The sequence below is a fragment of the Natator depressus genome, chromosome 3 (genome assembly GCF_965152275.1).
Source record: "Natator depressus isolate rNatDep1 chromosome 3, rNatDep2.hap1, whole genome shotgun sequence".
NCBI classification, from domain to species: domain Eukaryota; kingdom Metazoa; phylum Chordata; order Testudines; family Cheloniidae; genus Natator; species Natator depressus.
In genome coordinates this window covers 2,360,496-2,380,467 of record NC_134236.1, presented here as the reverse complement: position 1 = coordinate 2,380,467, position 19,972 = coordinate 2,360,496, and the positions used below count along the sequence as shown (strand labels likewise).

Below are 19,972 nucleotides of genomic sequence, written 5' to 3'. Positions count from 1 at the left end.
GGCTGTATTTATCTCCATGGGGTGTTCTCATTCAGTTGAGACAATCACACTGAGATGAATGGGCTGCTTCACACCTCTCAGAGCCTGTTACGCTTTCAGGATTGTTGGGGATCTGGATATAGTAAGGCGGTTACTGATGATTAACTTCATGCTGTATTACAGAGGAAGACCAACTCTTCCACAATTAAGATTGAGAAAACATTTCTATTTAAAGGATGATTTTTCTAAATTCCAATACCTGTATGGGTACTGAGATTGTCTTGAAATTTGCTGTGCTTTATGACAGTGGGAGTTAGGATTAGTGAGCCAAATTTGGGGTTATTTGAGCAAGAGGTTTCTGAGATACAGACCTCTGGGGGGGAAAAAAGCTTATGAAAATTCAGCGTCTACCAGTGTGTTTATTTTTTGTTTCACACCAGGCTTCTAAAATGCTAATGGCTTAATGGGATGGGAAGGGCAGGGTGAGCTGGAGGCGGTGGCGGGAGGGCTGTATGTTGTAGGGAATAGTTGGGAGACGGGGTGAGGAGAGAGAAACACCAGTCTTCTTTTGAATACTTTAAGTTACTGTAACTTGTAATAAAACTGTCAAGTTTTTGGGACATAGACTATGTCTGAGATTTCTCTCACCAACTCTGTTAGCAACTAAACACTGCAGATATTTCAAGGCACAACCATTATCCTCTTCCCACTGCAAAAAAGAGTACAGGGGGCAGGAGGGCACTTTGGAATCACATAGCAATGGAGTGGCTTAGAGGAGCGAACAGTAGACTGGGACTTAGAAAACCTGGGCTCTATTCTCAGCTCTGCCACTGGAGTGCTGGGTCACTTTGGCCAAGTCACTTCACCTCTGTGTGCCTCAGTTTCCCTATCCGTAAGGGAGAATAACAATATTTCCCTTCTTGAGATCTACTGATGAAAAGTGCAATGTAAACACTAGTTATTATCAAATACCTATTCTCAGGAGCATCTGAACTACACACATACATGATAATTACAACTGCCTCAGTGACCCCTAATGTCTACCAACAACTTTTCTTTCTGCTAGAAACACTAGGAAATTAAATGGCAAAAACTTTGTTAATGCAGTTTTAAGGTTGCCTAGATACAGCTTGTGCCTTTCCAGAATGTCAATTTCAGCAAAACTGAAACCTGTGAAAACCAGGAAATACAGAATTAAGATACACACCCATGCAACCTCACTATGCCCTCTTTGAGTGGTGCCCATAACAGCGCATACTCTCTCTGCCTTTGCCCTGTATTGAACAAGAGCTCCTTAAACTCTCACACTTCGCTTACTCCACAGAAAGAATAGTGTATCTACTACATTTTACAACTCCTTCAACCTTCTTATGACCCCTTCACCCTTCCGCACACAGTACCATCAAACACTCTACTTTCACTTACCATTCCTTAAACTCACAACCCACACTCATCTCCCACCTAACTGCTGACAATCCCCATGGCAGGAAAATCCCTGTGCCCTGTCAGTGACACAGCTTATACAACACAGTGATGAAATGAGACATACCGGATCTCCCAAAGCACACATGCAGTTCTTTCATTTGATACACACACACACAGAGGGTCAGGGAGAGCTCATCCCTTGACTCCTAGGCTACAGCCCTCCGCAGAGATCATAATCACAGCTCTACTTATTCCTTCACCATTCAATAAAGCTACAGCTAACACAGTGAAGGCAGCTGGAGTGTACGCAGATGATTCCCAGTGGCTATTGCCAGCTCCAGGGAGGCAGAGGTAAGGTTACATAGCTGTGTACCTTAACTCTGTATTTTCTGGTTTTCATAAATTTGAGTTTTGCTGAAATTGACATTCTGGAAGGACAAGAGCTACCACGGGGCAACCTTAATTCTGCGCTAATTAAGTTTTTTGCCATTTAATAAAAATAATGGGCACTGTCTTTACTGAGGCAAAAAGGGGACTTGGCACAATTCTAGTGCCAGATTAAATTCACTGCTTCAGAAAGAAGGCTTATGCATAGTTTGATCAAAGACATTTTTGTGATAAGAGTGTGACACTTTTGGGGGGTTTGCGAGTCACCTACTTACTCCCCTGCCTCCAGCATGAGGGAGTTTCTTGTGGTAGCTGGATGTCAAGTCCCTGCTCCTGCCAGCCCTTCAGCCACTCAAGCACACTCCCCAAGGCTCTATCAGCCCGTACTTTGCCTTGCAGGTTAAAAATAGGGGCACCCCAACTCCAGAGCCACTCCAAAGCATTCCCTGTAGCATCTGGTCCCTGTCGCTGGACATTCACAGTAATTACCAGGTTCACTACTCCCAAGGGAATAGGGTACACGCGCACACACCCACCCACCCACCTTGTTTGATTCCGCTAAGCATCAGCTCCAATATAACAACACAGAACTGTAATCTATAGTAAAATCAAATGGAAGTTTGTTAACTAAGGGAAACACTAAAAGATAGTGAGCACAGGTAATAAGAATAACAGGTAACATATATAACAAAAGTATAACACACTTAACTTTAACATGCATAGGAAAGATAGGAAGTATGGCAAGAGACCACCCTCGCTTAACCAGGAGATCTTCAATGATCTAAAAATCAAAAAAGAGTCCTACAGAAAGTGGAAACTAGGTCAGATTACAAAGGATGAATATAAACAACACAAGTATGTAGGGACAAAATTAGAGAGGCCAAGGCACAAAACTGATCAAACTAGCTAGAGACATAAAGGGTAACAAGAAAACATTCTACAAATACATTAGAAGCAAGAGGAAGACCAAGGATGGGGTAGGACCGTTACTTAATGAAGGGGGAAAAACAGTAACAGAAAATGTGGAAATGGCAGAGGTGCTTTATGACTTCTTTCTTTTGGTTTTCACCAAGAAGGTTGGTGGTGATTGGACGTCTAACAAAATGAATACCAGTGAAAATAAGGTAGGATCAGAAGAGGCTAAAATAGGAAAAGAACAAGTTAAAAATTACTTGGATAAATTAGATGTCTTCAAGTCACCAGGGCCTGATGAAATGCATCCTAGAATACTCAAGGAGCTCACTGAGGAGATATCTGAGCCATTAACGATTATCTTTGAAAAGTCAAGGAAGACAGGAGAGATTCCAGAAGACTGGAAAAGGGCAAGTGTAGTGCCCATCTATAAAAAGGGAGACAAGGACAACCCAGGGAATTACAGACCAGTCAACTTAACTTCTGTACCCAAAGATAATGGAGCAAATAATTAAGCAACCAATTTGAAAATACCTAGAAGATAATGTGATAAGTAGCAGTCAGCATGGATTTGTCAAGAACGAATCGTGTCAAACCAACCTGATAGCTTTGTTTGACAGGGTAACAAGACTTGTGGATGGGGGGCGAGGGGGAAGCGGTAGATGTGGTATATCTTGACTTTAGTAAAGCTTTTGATATTGTCTCACATGACCTTCTCATAAACAAACTAGGGAAATGGAACCTAGATGGAGCTTGTCATAAATATAAAGGGAAGGGTAAACCCCTTTAAAATCCCTCCTGGCCAGAGGAAAAATCCTCTCACCTGTAAAGGGTTAAGAAGCTAAAGGTAACCTCGCTGGCACCTGACCAAAATGACCAATGAGGAGACAAGATACTTTCAAAAGCTGGGAGGAGAGAGAGAAACAAAGGGTCTGTGGCTGTCTATATGCTGCTTTTGCCGGGGATAGACCAGGAATGGAGTCTTAGAACTTTTAGTAAGTAATCTAGCTAGGTATGTGTTAGATTATGATTTCTTTAAATGGCTGAGAAAAGAATTGTGCTGAATAGAATGACTGTTTCTGTCTGTGTGTCTTTTTTGTAACTTAAGGTTTTGCCTAGAGGGATTCTCTATGTTTTGAATCTAATTACCCTGTAAGGTATCTACCATCCTGATTTTACAGAGGTGATTCCTTTATTTCTATTTACTTCTATTTCTATTAAAAGTCTTCTTGTAAGAAAACTGAATGCTTTTTCATTGTTCTCAGATCCAAGGGTTTGGGTCTGTGGTCACCTATGCAAATTGGTGAGGATTTTTACCAAACCTTTCCCAGGAAGTGGGGTGCAAGGGTTGGGAGGATTTTGGGGGGAAAGACGTGTCCAAACTACGTTTCCCAGTAAACCCAGTTAGAGTTTGGTGGTGGCAGTGGATATTCCAAGGACAAAGGATAAAATTAATTTGTACCTTGGGGAAGTTTTAACCTAAGCTGGTAAAAGTAAGCTTAGGAGGTTTTCATGCAGGTCCCCACATCTGTACCCTAGAGTTCAGAGTGGGGGAGGAACCTTGACAGAGCTACTATAAGGTGGGTGCAAAACTGGTTGGAAAACCGTTCCCAGAGAGTAGTTATCAGTGATTCACAGTCATGCTGGAAGGACATGATGAGTGGGGTCCCGCAGGGATCAGTTCTGAGTCTGGTTCTGTTCAATATATTCATCAGTGATTTAGATAATGGCATAGAGAGTACACTTATGAAGTTTGCGGATGATACCAAGCTGGGAGGGGTTGCAAGTGCTTTGGAGATTAGGATTAAAATTCAAAATGCTCTGGACAAACTGGAGAAATTGTCTGAAGTAAATAGGGTGAAATTCAAACCAGTTGCACACTAACCAAATGGGAAATGACTGCCTATGAAAGAGTACTGCAGAAAGGGATCTGGGGGTCATAGTGGACCACAAGCTAAATATGAGTGAATGGTGTAACACTGTTGCAAAAAAAGCGAATATCGTTCTGGGATATATTAGTAGGAGTGTTGTAAGCAAGACACAAGGGTTTGGGGTGTAGGAGTTGGCTCTGGCCTGGGGCTGAGGGGTATAGGGTGCAGGAAGGGGCTGGGACAGGGGGTTGGTGTGTGGGATGCAGGATGCTCTACTCTGTGCTGATTAGGATGCAGGATGCTCTACTCTGTGCTGATTAGGTCTCAGCTGGAGTATTGTGTCCAGTTCTGGGCGCCACATTTCAGGAAAGATGGGGACAAATCTGAGAGAGTCCAGAGAAGAGTGACAAAAATGATTCAAGGTCTAGAAAACATGACCTATGAGGGAAGATTGAAAAAACTGGGTTTGTTTAGTCTGGAGAAGAGCAGACTGAGAGGGGACATAACAGTTTTTAAGTACGTAAAAGGTTGTTACAAGGAGAAGGGAGAAAAATTGTTTTTCTTAACCTCTGAGGATAGGACAAGAAGCAATGGGCTTAAATTGCTGCAAGGGAGGTTTAGGTTGGACATTAGGAAAATCTTCCTACCTATCAGAGTGGTTAAGCACTGGAATAAATTGCCGAGGGAGGTTGTGGAATCTCCATCATTGGAGATATTTAAGAGCAGGCTAGACAAACACCTGTCAGGAATGGTTTAGATCAGCCCAGTTTCTCAGTCCGCATTGCTTCCCGCAGCTCCCATTGGTCGGGAACAGCGAACTGCAGCCAGTGGGAACAGCGAACTGCAGCCAGTGGGAGCTGCGGGGCTCCATGACTGTGGACGCTCCAGATAAACAAACCAGCCCAGCCTGCCAGCAGCTTTACCCTGACGGGCTGGGTGCCAAAGGTTGCCAACCCCTGGTCTAGATAATACTTAGTCCTGCTATGAGATGACCTAGATGACCTCTCAAAGTCCCTTCCTGTCCTATGATTCTATGCTAATCTTATCTAAACCAATTTCTCATGTAAGCCCTTTCTTGCAGCATTTCAACCAAGGTTGGTTGAGTTCTGTTTTCATGGGTATAACCACACTGCCTGGTTACCTGAGCAAGTGCAGGATAAAACAGGCATCCTTTTGCTTTTCTCTTATAACCAAAAGTCTGTTGTTTTTGTCCCCAGAGTCAGGTTGACGCCCTGTGTTTTCCTTCCTGGAATGTCTGTCTGTTTCATAAAAAGAAAAGGAGTACTTGTGGCACCTTAGAGACTAACCAATTTATTTGAGCATGAGCTTCCGTGAGCTACAGCTCACTTCATCGGATGCATCCGATGAAGTGAGCTGTAGCTCACGAAAGCTCATGCTCAAATAAATTGGTTAGTCTCTAAGGTGCCACAAGTACTCCTTTTCTTTTTGCGAATACAGACTAACACGGCTGTTACTCTGAAACCTGTTTGTTTCATGTCTTCCCAGTTGACCTGTTTTTCCTGGTAACGTTCACATGTAAATGGGGCCTCCTTTGGTTTGGCTTTGCAATGCCTGATTTATATATGAACTGAGGTTGGTGACTCCACTTCCTTTGACTGGCAAAACCAGCTTGCCAGCCATGCCTGGGCACAGATTCTAAAACACATTTGCAGCACATAAATACAGTTTCTTAAATAATACCCACGCATAAGTCATACAGTGATTGAGGGAGGACCAATATGATGTAAGTGTCCTTAGATAGCTCATTTGACCCTTTTGGAGTAAATACTATGAAAGTAGTATGCCCTTCCTCCACTGGTGATGTCTGGGCCTGGCTCACTGGGTTCTTGTCCCCCTCTTACAGGCAGGACCCAGGGAAGCCTCATCTACCAAGAAGTGCTGAGGTTCTGTATCAACTGTAGACTTGCTGAGGAATCTGTATCAACTATAGACTTGGATTCTCAATCACCTGGTGTACTTGGCCAACAGAGGGGTTGGCTTTCCTTTACAGGGGAATTACTACTAGCTAGAGATATTGATTCTTCTTCGAGTGCTGTCCCTGTGGGTGCTCCACTTCACTTCAGATGACGGTGCATCCCGGCGCCGTTGATTGGAGATTTTCGATAACAGTGCCTGGTTGGGCTGCACGTGTGTAGCAGCTGTCTCGTGATCATTGGAGTCTCGGTCTGTGCGCTCATGGCCCGAACTCCTCAGTTCCTTCTCAACCGTCCTCGGCTGAAGACAGAGCTCAGAACAGTATGACATCTTCTCCTCTTCGTATAGTTAAACAGATAGAAATACTTGTTAGATATATTCTCTTCCAGTTTAGTATAGTTAATTAGATAGTTGTTAGTGTTTTAAAAAACATATATTTTAGTTTTGTCTCCCTCAGGTACATGAACTTTCAATATTCATGCCAGGCTCCCCTGGTTTTAAGAGATGCGACTCCTGCCACAAGGTGATGCCAAGGTCCGACAGACCTTCTCTGTGCATGAGTTGCCTTGGTGAAGCACACATATCATCTAAGTGCACTCACTGCAACAACTTGAAGGCAAGAGTCCGTCATGACTAAGATCTCCTCCTTAAGATGATCCTTATGGAGAAGTCACTCCACCCAGGATCTGACAAGGATGACCAAAAGTCCTCCACCAAGTGCTCGCTCACAGAGTCTGAACCAGCAAAGAGCACGGCTCCATCCTCTCTTGAGAAGAGGAAGAGAGCCTTGAGTTCTCCGCAGAGGGAGTCACACAAAAAGAAGTGGTCCCCTGCAAGATCTCTACCATCGGTGCTGACAGCCCCGAGAGTCAGTACATATGACTCTCCCGGCACCTCTGGCACCAGCTGTGCTGCGGAGCCGAAAGCCAAGGAGTCGAGACATAGATCCAGCCATGTTTCCTCCATGGCGCCTACCACAACGGCACCGGCAACCGAGACGGCACCGGTCACGCAGCTGCCTCTGGTGCTGATGAAGTCGATGCACAAGTCAAATGGACATCCGTCTACCGTAATACTACCCTCAGCACCACTACCTATGGCACCACAGCAATTCCTAACCCAGAAAGACATTACTGTGGCATCAGTTCCACAATCTCCTCTCCTTGGTTACTGTTCCAATGGTTAATTAGACTCACCATTACACATTTATGCCTCATTTGTCTCGCTTCAACTTCCAGCCATTGGATTGTGTTATTGTGACAATGTGAACTGCTGAATAGCTGTCTCTCTTCATTTCTCCTTTCTGGGATGCCTTTTACACTGCTTTACTGATGAACAGCCACTCCTGGCCCGTTAACATACAACCTCCAGCATGCAACGTGCTCCCAGCTACACAGTATTGAGTGCTATTAGCTAGCCATTTATAAATTACATTGCAGAAGAACAGCAGCAGATTCTCGAGTCCCAGACGTCCCCCCAAGAAATGTGCATCTTGTATTGCCCAGCACACTACTGGACAAAACAAGCTCATATAAAGTCTGTTGTTTCATCAATGGAAAATGATATGCACCATCTTTGTAATCCCAAATGGAATCTCCCAGACATTTTAATCCAAACACACTGTTTAAGATAAAACAAGTTTATTAACTACAGAAAGATAAATTTTAAGTGACTACAAGTAATGAAGCATAAAATCAGAATTGGTTACCAAGGAAATAAAAAGATAAAACACCAGCTAAATGCCTAACTCAGTGGTTTTCAAACTGGGGTACACGTACCCATAGGGGTACGCAAGCTCTCATCAGGGGGTATGCCAGAAAAATCCTGTAATGGCGGACAACGCATCATGTTAGCCCTCACAGACCTTTTTTTCCTGTTTTCACAGATATATTAAGACCCTATCTCAGATGGGGGTACGCAGTAGATTACATTATTTGGAAAGGAGTACAGAACCTAAAAAGTGTGAGGAGAGTGAGGTCAAGCTGGTCAGCTGGTTGCTGAGTGGTCCTTCTTCTCTTTTTAACTTCCCCCTCATTACCTAACAGTGAGTGCACGTGTAGCAACTCATTAAGCTTTACTGGCTCTGTGTAGGGTTGGTTTTCCCCATCAGATCCGCTATATCGGGAGTTCTCAAACTGGGGGTCAGGACCCCTCAGGGGGTCGCAAGCTGTCAGCCTCCACCCCAAACTCCCCTTTTTCCACACCATTTATAAAGGTGTTCAATATATAAAAAAGTGTTTTTAATTTATAAGGGGGGTCGCACTCAGAGGCTTGCTATGTGAAAGGGATCACCAGTACAAAAGTTTGAGAACCACTTCACTATATCAAAGTTTCTTAAAGAACTAAAACATATTTGCCCACCAGTCAGAGGACCCTCTCCTGCCTGGGACCTCAGTATCATCCTCCTGAGATTCATAGACCCTCTTTCTGAATGCTCCTTCAACTACGTCCCTCTGTAAATTGCCTTCCTACTTGCTATCACTTCAACCAAAAGAGGAAATGAGCTTCAGGCACTCATGGCTCAGCGTTCCTGTACAACATTCCATGGAGACAAGGTGGCATATTTATAAAGAGTGAGCTGACCTTTAAAATAAGATGTCATACCTCTACTAATTTTACACCTTAATATCAGTTGTCATAATTTCAAATTTAATCTTAAACAGACTTATTTTTAAAAATACACAGGTATTTGATTTTAAAAAATCTGCATTTAAATAAAGTCCCATTTTTAGTTTTTTAAAAATCATCTATTTTTATCCACCCTGATCCCTTGATCAAAACCAGAAAGTTTGTCTGCCCATAATCACTTGCGTGTGCCATCACAGTTCTCCAGTCTGTCTGTCTTTCTTGAATTGGCAGAGATCATTTGTCTGGGAGCCTGTCCCCGCACTGTCCAGGATCTCTCACCCTTCTACTGTCAGTAATGGTGATCAAACCCTGGGAAACAACTCCTGACTGTCTGCTGAATCTCCACATCTTGGGTGAGGCCGTTACCATGGCCTCTTGGGTCTGATAGTTTGGCAGCAGACAAAATTCACTGGACCCTTCAGTCCTTTCTCATGTCCATCTCTGTTCCATCAAGAGGAGATTTCTGCTTAAAGGCCACTACCCTTTCATTCAATTTTCTCTGCAAGGACCCACTTCTAATGAGATACCTGCAAGTAGCTAGCTGATAACCATGAGTTTGTGGCACTAATCTGTGCATCCTACCTCCAATCCCCCCCCAAAAATGTAATTCACTTAGTTACTTCAGCATTATAGTACCATGGCCAGTTACCATAATACTTACTTTTGTCTTTTAATTGTAAGCGCCTCAGGACGGGGACTGAAACGTCCATGTTTGGCAATGCCTAGCCCATTGTGCGTGTTATCAGAAACAGATGTTATCCTGTTCTCTGCATGGATTTAGAAATCCCTGCACTGATGGCTTGTACAAAGAATGACTTTTTGTTTGGATCTCTTGCATCCTGAATAACTGCTGACATGAATTTCAGGCAGTGTTTAATACACATGAGGAAGAGGATAGGGCAGGACAGCTGTTCAAAATCAGAAGCCTTGAAGGACCATTCATTTCCTGAATCTCAGGACAAGGGTGAAGCTATCCAGCACTTTTTTCTTCACCATAAGAAATTATTCAATTGCCAGTCAAAACACTGCCAACAATAATGTAAAATTATCAGAGAAATTGTTGATTAACTTCTGTTTTCTCCAAGTGCCATTCAGCATTGTTGGTATGATGGTTCTTTGTGACTGTAATAGTTCTACACACACACTCACACATTATGTATGGTAAGTGATAAAACCAGAGGTAAAAGATGTGAACTCCTTATGATGCTGGCAGACCAGGTGCCAGCTCATGCAAGGCCCCTAGGCCTCAAATGCACACTGACCAATACATAGCTGGAAACAAGTCTGACTTACTTGTGTGTTAGTATTGTTAAAACAGGTATTAGATTTATAAGAATGTGTTTAGTGTTTAGACTTTATGAAATGCTTATAAGTTGCTGCATGCATTAATCTCACTTTTAATATCTGTGTCCCATGTTATAAGGTAATATTTGAGTGTTTGCTCTAAAACTGAAGAAGTGGGTTTTTTACCCACAAAAGCTTATGCCCAAATAAATCTGTTAGTCTTTAAGGTGCCACCGGACTCCTCGTTGTTTTTGCTCTGAAACAGTAAACCACTAGTCAGGAGAGAAGCATTACCACATTTGAAATACTAGTTTTGCAACAGTAGATGTTACCTCCTGCCCAACAAAAGAAGGCCCATAGACACCAGACAAATCATTGTGAAACACCAAAGGACAAAAGATTCCAAAACTCAAAAGGCTCACCCCACACCCATGAAGAGGAGACATGCATTTCGATTCATCCCATCAGCTTGATCTTTGTGGGAAGTGAATAAAAATCCCTAACAAGGAAAAAACTGTATGTTTATGATGCTTGGAATCTGAGGGTCAAGGATTACTAAGCATAAGCAAAAGATCCCCAGTGCTTGTCCTGGGTTAGCCCTGAAGGACATAAGCAAGCTCTATATTACAGAAGCTTCTATTACCCTTTGAAACTCAAGATTGTAACTCATTTGTGTTTGTATGTTTACCTGCTTTAATACTGTAAATAACTGATTTCTTTTTCTTAGTTAATAAATCTTTTTTATAGAATTGGCTACAAGTGTCTGTCTTGGGAGATCTAAGGTGCAATTGACCTGGGAATAACCTGAATATTATGGTGATACTATCACAAAGGCAAGCTTACCTGAATGGCAAGATAGCCCAGAGTACCCAAGAGGACTGTCTGGGACTCCCGTGTTAAGGCTGTTACAGTGCTTGAGGAGTTCACACTTTATACTTGCTTGGTGAAATCTAAGTATAGAACTCACAAGCAATTTGGGCTTTGTGCCCTGCTTCGTCATAGTCTGCCTGAGGTTGGCACTCATGCTCTTGAACCACTCCAGACAGCTTGACACTCCTTATACACCAGAAGGTCTGTTTAGTATATTTAAGGATTTTTCTTGGCCTCACACCAATGCCTTAAAGAAACTAACTTCTCAGTATCTCTGCTTCTCATATTGTATAAAAAAAGAGGTTCATTGTGCATTATCAGTAATAGTCTAATAAGGACTTTTACACTTTTGGGGGGAGATTAGGGGTCTCCAGGCACGTCTTCTCTCCTAAGAAGAATGTGACTGTTCCTGCTGTGATGACTGAGAATGAGTTCTCTTGGGACTCCCTCATGGCAGCAGCAGGCAGCCTGGCTATTGAAGAGAAGTTCTTCAGCTGCAGGGTAAGATGATTAGGCACAGGGCATCCTATAGCAACTGAAAGGAGCAGGATCAAGCACTCCTAAAGCCCTGCGTTAATGGTGATCAGTACAGGTAATTGTGACTACCCTCTAGTTCCCTGAGACTGGTTGAAAGACTATAATCAAAGAACAATGATCAATGGTTTACTGTCAACCTAAGAGAATATATCTAGTGGGATCCTGCAGGGTTCTGTCTTGGGTCAGGTACTATTCAATATTTTCATTAATGAGTTAGATTATGGACTGGAGAGTATGCCTGTGAAACTTGTGAATGACACCAAACTTTGAAGGACAGGATTAGAACTCAAAACAATCTTGACAAATTGGAGAATTGGTCTGAAATCAACAAGATGAAATCCAATAAAGAGCCATGCAAAGTACTATACTGAGGAAGGAAAAATCAAATGCAGAACTACAAAATATATAATAGACGAGTTAGTAATACTATTGAAAAGGATTTGGGGGTTATAATGGATCATGAGTTGAATAGGAGTCAACAATGTGATGCAGTTGTGAAAAAGGTTAATCTTCTGGGGAGTATTAACAGGAGTGTCTTATGTGAGATAGAAGAGGTAATTGTCCCACTCTCCTCGGCACTGGCGACATCTCAGCTGGAATGCTGTGTCCAGTTCTGTGTGGCACTCTTTAAGAAAGATGTGGACAAATTGGAGCGAGTCCAGAGGTGTCCAACAAAAATGATAAAAGATTTAGAATCCTGACCTGTGAGGAAAGGTTATTAAAAAAATTGAGTATATTGTCTTCAGAAGAGAAAACTGAGTTAAGGACCTGATAAGTCTTCAGATATGTTAAAAGGTGTTGCAAAGAGGATGGTGATCAGTTGTCCTCATGTCCAGTGAAGGTAGTTACAAGAAGTAATGGGCTTAATCTGTAGCAAGGGAGGTTTAGGTTAGATATTAAGGAAAAACTACTGGAAAAGGCTTCCAAGGGAGGTTGTGGAATCCCTGTCATTGGAAGTTTATAAGAACAGGTGGACAAACACCTGTCAGGGATGATGTAGGCATACTTCATCCTACCTTAGCATAGGGGGCTTGAATAGATGGCCTCTCAATGTCCCTTCCAGCCCTTTCTTTCTATGATTTTGTACTCATTAGGAAGAGAAGGCAGACACATACATCTTCCTCCCCCAATTCCAAAAAGATATAGGTGAATTGGACATAGCATGCTTCTCCAAAAAGAGTGCTTCAGTCATGGGGTGGTTGCTGCGCGGGAGAATTGTGGGCAGTTTTCTTCCTCCTGGAAAACAGGGCTTTGGCCTTTTTTGCTTCACTGCTGTATGCAGGGCTGCCACCATCTTCTTTAATCTCTGTCATGGTGGCCCTTTGATGCACCACCAATGTATAGGGAGGCAAGAAGAGAGAGGCTGTCTGAACAGTGGTTTTTATCCCACAGATCACCTGCCAGAGCAAGGGATTTGCTTCCCAAAAAGTAGAGGGTGTGGCTGGCCTTCCACAGTTCTTGTTTCCTCCTCTGAAAGTGGAAGAAGACTGTTTAAGAAGTTATCTAGTTAAATATTTTTTCCTTGTAGCCATAGTTTCCTTAGCTTTTCTTCCTGACAAATCTCATTGGTATGCATTTTTATCAATATTCTATCAATCATTCTTCCTTCTTTCCTTGCCAATTTGTCTGAGATCATGAGAAGCATGGGTCTAGGTCCGGAGAGACTGTTCTGTGCTTGAAAATTAATTTCACTCATTTCCTTCCCTAAATCTCTTAATTTAAAATCCATTTCCTTGCCCACTTTTTCAAATTTTAGTACAATTCTGCCTTTACCTGTTTGTTCTCATTTCTCCTCTTTCCCTTGTTTGCCATATGGCTAATGCCTAAATACTCCTTTTGATTCCTCCTTTCCTTTGTACTTTTTTTCAGTATTGTACCATGTGCTTGGAACATCCTCCCTTAGTTCACTAAACAATCTTCCCTCTTTGAATTTGAATCCCTCTTTTAAAGCACTTTTTTGTAAACCCTTTCAGCTGTAACTCGCAAAGTACTAACTACATACTCACCCCCTTTGAATTTACCTTTGTGTTATGTATTTATTGATAAATTGTGTGTGTAGTATGTACTATCTTGTTTGTGATGTACTGTCAATTAAGATTGAAAATTCCTTGGGGAGGAAGAGTGATTGTATCTGTCCTTTACAATATGTAATACATTGTTGGTACTCAGTAAATTTAACACTAAAGAAACCATAGGATGGAGTCAAGTATCAGGCCGTGTTAGTCTGTATCCACAAAAACAACAAGGAGTCCAGTGGCACCTTAAAGACTAACAGATATATTTGAGCATAAGCTTTCGTGGGTAAAAACCTCACTTCTTCAGATGCATAGGATGGAGATAATTACAAAGAATGCAGTTTTCTTTTGAAAGTGAGTCATGTTTTTGTTTCTTTTACAGAAAAAGATAATGCTAAATATGTTTTTAGACACACTGATGATTGATCCACCCCCTCAGTGCCTTGTGTGGCTACCTCTCATGCACAGACTTGCACATGTTGAAAATGGTAAGTTAAATATTTATTATGTCTGAAATTTCTGTTCAGAAAAGTGTATATATGATCTTTTCCAGACATTGGATCTTAGTGTTTGCTTTCTCTGATTGTTCCCACTGTATGGTGTTAGTCCCCGAGCAGTCAGGGACTAATTCTCAGAGGAGCTAAACACCCACAGATCCCACTGACTTCAGTGTGAATTGTAGTTGCTCATCCCTTCTGAAAACGAGACCCTATAACTACACAGAAAATTAAGCAATAATCTAGAACAATCCTATTATTTTAAACTTCTTTTTAATTTGGATTTTAACATCATTCACAACACAGGATTTAAAATAAAAAAATATAACCTTCAGAAAAAACCATTTCTGCAAATGAACAAGCTCAGTCGACAACTTTTAAAGGATTTTCATTTACGCCGCACTTTAACAAGTATTATCAATTAATGATATGGAAGATTTTTGGGTGCCAATTCAGGTGTCCTTGCTGAGTGTCTCATGAGTGCACCAGTCCCTTTCTGCCTCCTACTGTGAACAACACCTCTCTCCATCCACATCCAGTGCTTTTCTTAGCTACAAGTTCCCAGTTATACCTACACAAGAAGGTATTTCTCTGAGAAGTGATTAGGCTTTGAAAAACTGGAGAAGGCTAAAAGGACAACAAAAATACTTCTTGTGTTGAGGCACTGCGTGCAACCTGGTCTTTGATTGCCATGCTAGATATGTCAGCACATTCTGTGAGGCATAACATCCTCCAGTCTCAGAGATCACAATTTCCACTTTTGAGACAGTCATCTTCTGTGGACCCAGTGGTTCACCAAGGACTTAACCCAAACCCTTCTTTTTTTGCGGGGGGGGGGGGCGGCAGAATCTTGGGTAATCAATTTCTCCCTCTTCTTTTCTTGTTGCTTCCTAGGTATGATCAAATCTTCCCAATTTTTCCTCAACATATTAAAAACCATATCACTTTGCCTGTCTCAGCAGCTAGACTGCTTGTCCCCACCCCAATAACTTTTTGCCTTGATTGCTAAGTTGTCGTCCACTTAAGTCTTCCTGCAACCCATATCTGTTGTACTCTAGTCTTTCCAAAATCCTGCAGCTAAAATTATCTTCCATGCCTGTCAAATGGACCACATCATCCCCTTCTCTGAATGTTTCCAGTGGATGTGCCTTGTTCACAATATCAAATTCAAACTTCTTAGTGTGTCATTCAAGACCCTGCAGACTTTGCCCTTGCCTATGTCTCAACTCTTCTCTTATTTCACATTACCCCACCCACTCTGCTTTACCAAGAATGCCAGCCTCGATGCCCTATTTGTTTTTCTCCCTCTCCCAACTTTGTGCCTTTCTCTGTGCTTTTCTCTATTCATAAAACCATTGTCTTCTCCACAATATGTGTGTGTATGTAATAAATAGATGCGCACACACATTTAATGGAATAAGTAACCATGAGAGATGTCATTCACCTGTTGTAAAAGCACCTGAAGGTGCTTGTAGCACCTAGAGGCCCCAACCAAGTCAGGGCCCAATTGTTCTAGACACTATACAGAAGTCCTTCCCCAAAAATCTGATGATCTTTTTCTAAGACAAGATATCACAGATGGGTGAAATAAATGGGGGAGTAGTGAGTGACGACAGGGCAATAGTATTACAAGCATATTGTACACAGACTATAGATGTGTGCACACCCAATTCATTCAACTCATTCTTATTTAACCTAATAAACTTACCAAAGTCCTGTGGTGACTGGGCCAGACCGAGGATGCTGCTGGCCGTCCTTATTTACAACTCTTCACACAGGTGGCCTTAGGGTGATGGTCATTCTCCATAGATCAGGATAGATAAGGAGTTCTTATCCACCTTAGGTGATAGAGTAGGCCTTTTTTAGGCACAGCATTCCTCTCCCCAATCTGGGGAAAGGGAACTGAAAAGGAATCCTAAACACAGCCTGCCATTTCTGTACCTACTACTCCTGGCTGATCATTCAACTCAGTGGTCAAAATAAAACAGAGATTCAGACTGACAGTTTGGTTCATGGAATGTCAGAACTCTTCTTGACAATGAGCAAAGACTGGAATGAAGGACAGCTCTTGTTGCCAAAACACTGAAGAGGTATAAGATAGACATCACTGCCCTCCAAGACAGTCAGAGGTAGGGTTCGCCATATGGTCCAACATTGCTCACAAGCTTGACTTGCTCCCCAAGAGAGTCAATGACTGACTTATAGTGCTCCACATAGACACCAGTACGCCACCATTATCAGTGACTGCACTGAAAATGACTCATACACTGAGATCAAGGAGGTGTTTTATGAAGATCTCAGCAGGGTCATCAGAGGAGTGCCAAACTCATTGTCCTTGGAGATTTTAGTGCTCATGTGGGAGCTGACTCAGATACATGGAAGAAGGTACTAGGCCATCACAGCATTGGAAGGTCAAACTCCAATGGCCAACTGCTTCTCCCCAAGTGTACCGAGTTTAATCTCACTATTACCAAAACTGTCTTCCAACAGGCTAAGACAACATGGATGCATCCTAGGTAAAAACAGTAGCGCATGCTGGACTATGTAATTGTATAGTCTAAAGACATTAAAGATGTGTACATCATCTGCTCTTTGAGAGATGCTGAATGCTGGTCAGCCTACTGACTTGTGAGAAGCATCATGTTGGTACACTTCTCACCAAAGCATCCTAGAAGATGCCTCAAACCAGCGAAGAAGATTTCGGTAATGGCATAAAGAGTACACTTTTAATGTTTGCAGACGATACCAAGCTGGGAGGGGTTGAAAGTGCTTTGAAGGATAGGATTAAAATTAAAAATGATATGAACAAACAGATGAAATGGTCTGAAGTAAACAGGATGAAATTCAATAAGGACAAATGCAAAGTACGCCACTTAGGAAGGAACAATCAGTTACACACATACAAAATTGGAAATGACTGCCTAGAAAGGAGTACTGCAGAAAGGGATCTGGGGGTCATAGTAGATCACTAGCTAAATATGAGTCAACAGGGTAACACTGTTGCAAAAAAATGCAAACATCATAGCAGGAGTGTTATAAGCAAGACATGAGAAGTAATTCTTCCACTCTACTCTGTGCTGATTAGGCCTGAGCTGAAATACTGTGTCCAGTTCTGGGCACCACACTTCAGGAACAATATGGACAAATTGGAGAAAGTCCAGAATCAGGAATCATCTAGTTATTACTTAGTCCTGCCTTGAGTGCAGAGGACTGGATTAGAATACCTATTGAGGTCCATTCCAGTCATACACTTTTATGATTCTATGAACTTGAATGATTCTTGAAACAGTGAGTAACCATCTCCATATTCAGGAGAAGAAAGTCATAAATGGATCTCTTCACCTCCAGAGAAAGTGTGAAGTAATCAAGCAAAGACTGGAAAGTCATTTTCAGATGATTTCTTCTGGATTGCAGTGGAAGACTCCAATCCCACTCCTTCCCAGTGTTACCAACGATAGAGAGACAGAACCGTGATTCATATGGCCCTAGCATGGCCAAGACAACACTGGAATACAGAGCTCCTAAAGTTCTCCAAAGAATCTCCTTTTCCACTTGCACTGTCTCCAGATGGACCTCCTGCCTCAGAGGAACAGCCAAATTCTTCATATCAACCCAGGGACACCTTGCCTGTTGGCCTGGATAATAACCTATTGTGATGGTCACTGATCAGGCTTGCTCTGGACAAGGATGAAGTCCACTACGAAGTGCTATCTCCAAAAAAGGAAAAGATTCTCCATGTGGTCCAGTAGCAAGAATCTTACCCTGACTCAAACAGGAATTCGTACAATATCGGACTGTTTAATGTTAAGTTGCAAGGACTCTCACTAACAGCATTAATATACACCTGGCTGCTATCTCAGCCCACTGCCACCCTGTGCAGGACAAAATGGTATTTTCCCATCCAACAATAGCCAGATTCCTAAAAAGACTTGCTAATGCTTTACCCTGAGTAAGAAAACCACCTCCTTCCTGGGATCTAGATTTGGTGCAAATCAAGCTGAAGCAGACTCTGTCTCGACCTTCCAGGAACACTTCCCTAAAACACCATTCTTGTTGGCTATGATCACGTCAGCAAGAAGAGTCAGTGAGCTCCAAGCTCTAATGGCCTTAGCCAGTATATTTCCCTCCTTTAGTTGTTTCCCAGTCATTGTTCTCACCCATGGGAAATATATCTCCACACTTTGGATACCAAGAATACAAAGCCCATTAAAAAGATTAATAGGCTACTTGTAGCATATAGAGAAAGCTGTTAAAGAGAACCAGTCAACACAGAGATATCTAAATGAGTTAAGGCTTGTGTAGAACTTTGTTACAACATAGCTAAGTTACCAGGGCCTACAGGGTTAAGGACCCATTTGAATAGAGCCATTGCAGCTTCTGTGGCATGTCTTAGGCACTTTCTAATACTGAAATCAGCAGAGAAGGAACTTAAAGTTCAGTGCATACTTTCACCAACTGCTTTTCTTTAGGCTTAGCATCATACTCCAATGCTTTATTTGTCAGGGTAGTGCTACCATCCATATGTTGTTATGAACTCCTCACCCACCTTCCACCCAGGCAGTACTGATCACTAGTTTTCCCCAAGTGGAATACAAAGAGTCCCTTGAAGAAGAGAGAGGTTACTCACTAGTAACTTGTTCTTTAAGAATTGCCTTCATGTATTCACGCTTCCTGTCCTCCTTTGCCTTGGAGTTTTGTGTGTGATCGGCGCACTGCAGTTCAGGAGAACAAACTGATGCATTTGTGGGTAGTGGTGGGATGTATATGTCCGGAGACTGGGTCATAGGCGGTCAGGCCTAATAGTTGGAGTAGGAGTCAGGCCCAGCAGTTGGAGTCTGAAAGCCAGAGCCAGGAGTCAAGACAGGGCCAGTACCAGGAAACAGAGGTAAAGGTCATAACTAGAGTCAGAGTCTAAATGTCAATGCCAAGGGTCACCAACAGAGTCACAGTCAGGAATCAGAGCCAAAGCTCGGAACTGGATTACCCGGAGTTAGGGAAGGCAGGATGAAGGCTGGTTCTGAGGCAGGAACGAGGCTGGGGCAGGATGGAAACAAGACTGGGTGCAGGGCAGGAGCTGGAGGGGAGCAGAGCAGGAGCAGGGCTTGGTGAGAAAGAAGCACAGGGAGGCAGAGAGTCTGTGGGCATGTGTATTGAACAGCCCGTGAGCTGCTGCTGCTGAGTTTAAGAACTGGCGTGCTAGCTTCCTCAGCCAGTCAGGCAGGGCGGTCCGTCAGGCAGTGTAGCTGGCTCGTTAGGATGTCAGGAGTACTGAGCAGGCACAGCCGCAGGGCCTTACTCCAGACAGTATGTGTACACTCTCATAGTCTTGAAAGTCAATGTCACAAACGGGTATTTGCACACACACCCTCCCTGGGCTTGGCTTTGAAGAAGGTTCTGCAGCTTATTGCCAAGGGGCAGCATATATACATGTGTGAGTTCACATATGTGACTGACTTTTGAAGAACAGTTGCTGGTAAGTAACTTCTCTTTGCCTAGGGTAAACCCTGCTCACTGTGGGTCTGGAATTGCTTAGAGGTGCTGTTACCTCACAGGTTGAGAAATATTTCTTTAGAATAGATTTGTGAAGCTATAAGCTTGGTATTTGTACTTACATTTATGTACATACCTCCCC

General features: G+C 42.6%; 1 protein-coding gene across 13 annotated transcripts in view; it reads left to right on the top strand.

Moving 5' to 3' along the window:
* Window positions 1–19,972, top strand: part of DTNB (dystrobrevin beta) — a 383,895-nt gene that overhangs the window by 105,088 nt on the left and 258,835 nt on the right. For all 13 annotated transcript variants that reach the window (XM_074947300.1, XM_074947299.1, XM_074947308.1 and 10 more), the window contains one exon: window positions 14,226–14,331. In XM_074947300.1, the coding sequence (XP_074803401.1) occupies window positions 14,226–14,331 (106 nt within the window). The remainder of the gene's footprint in view (window positions 1–14,225; window positions 14,332–19,972) is intronic.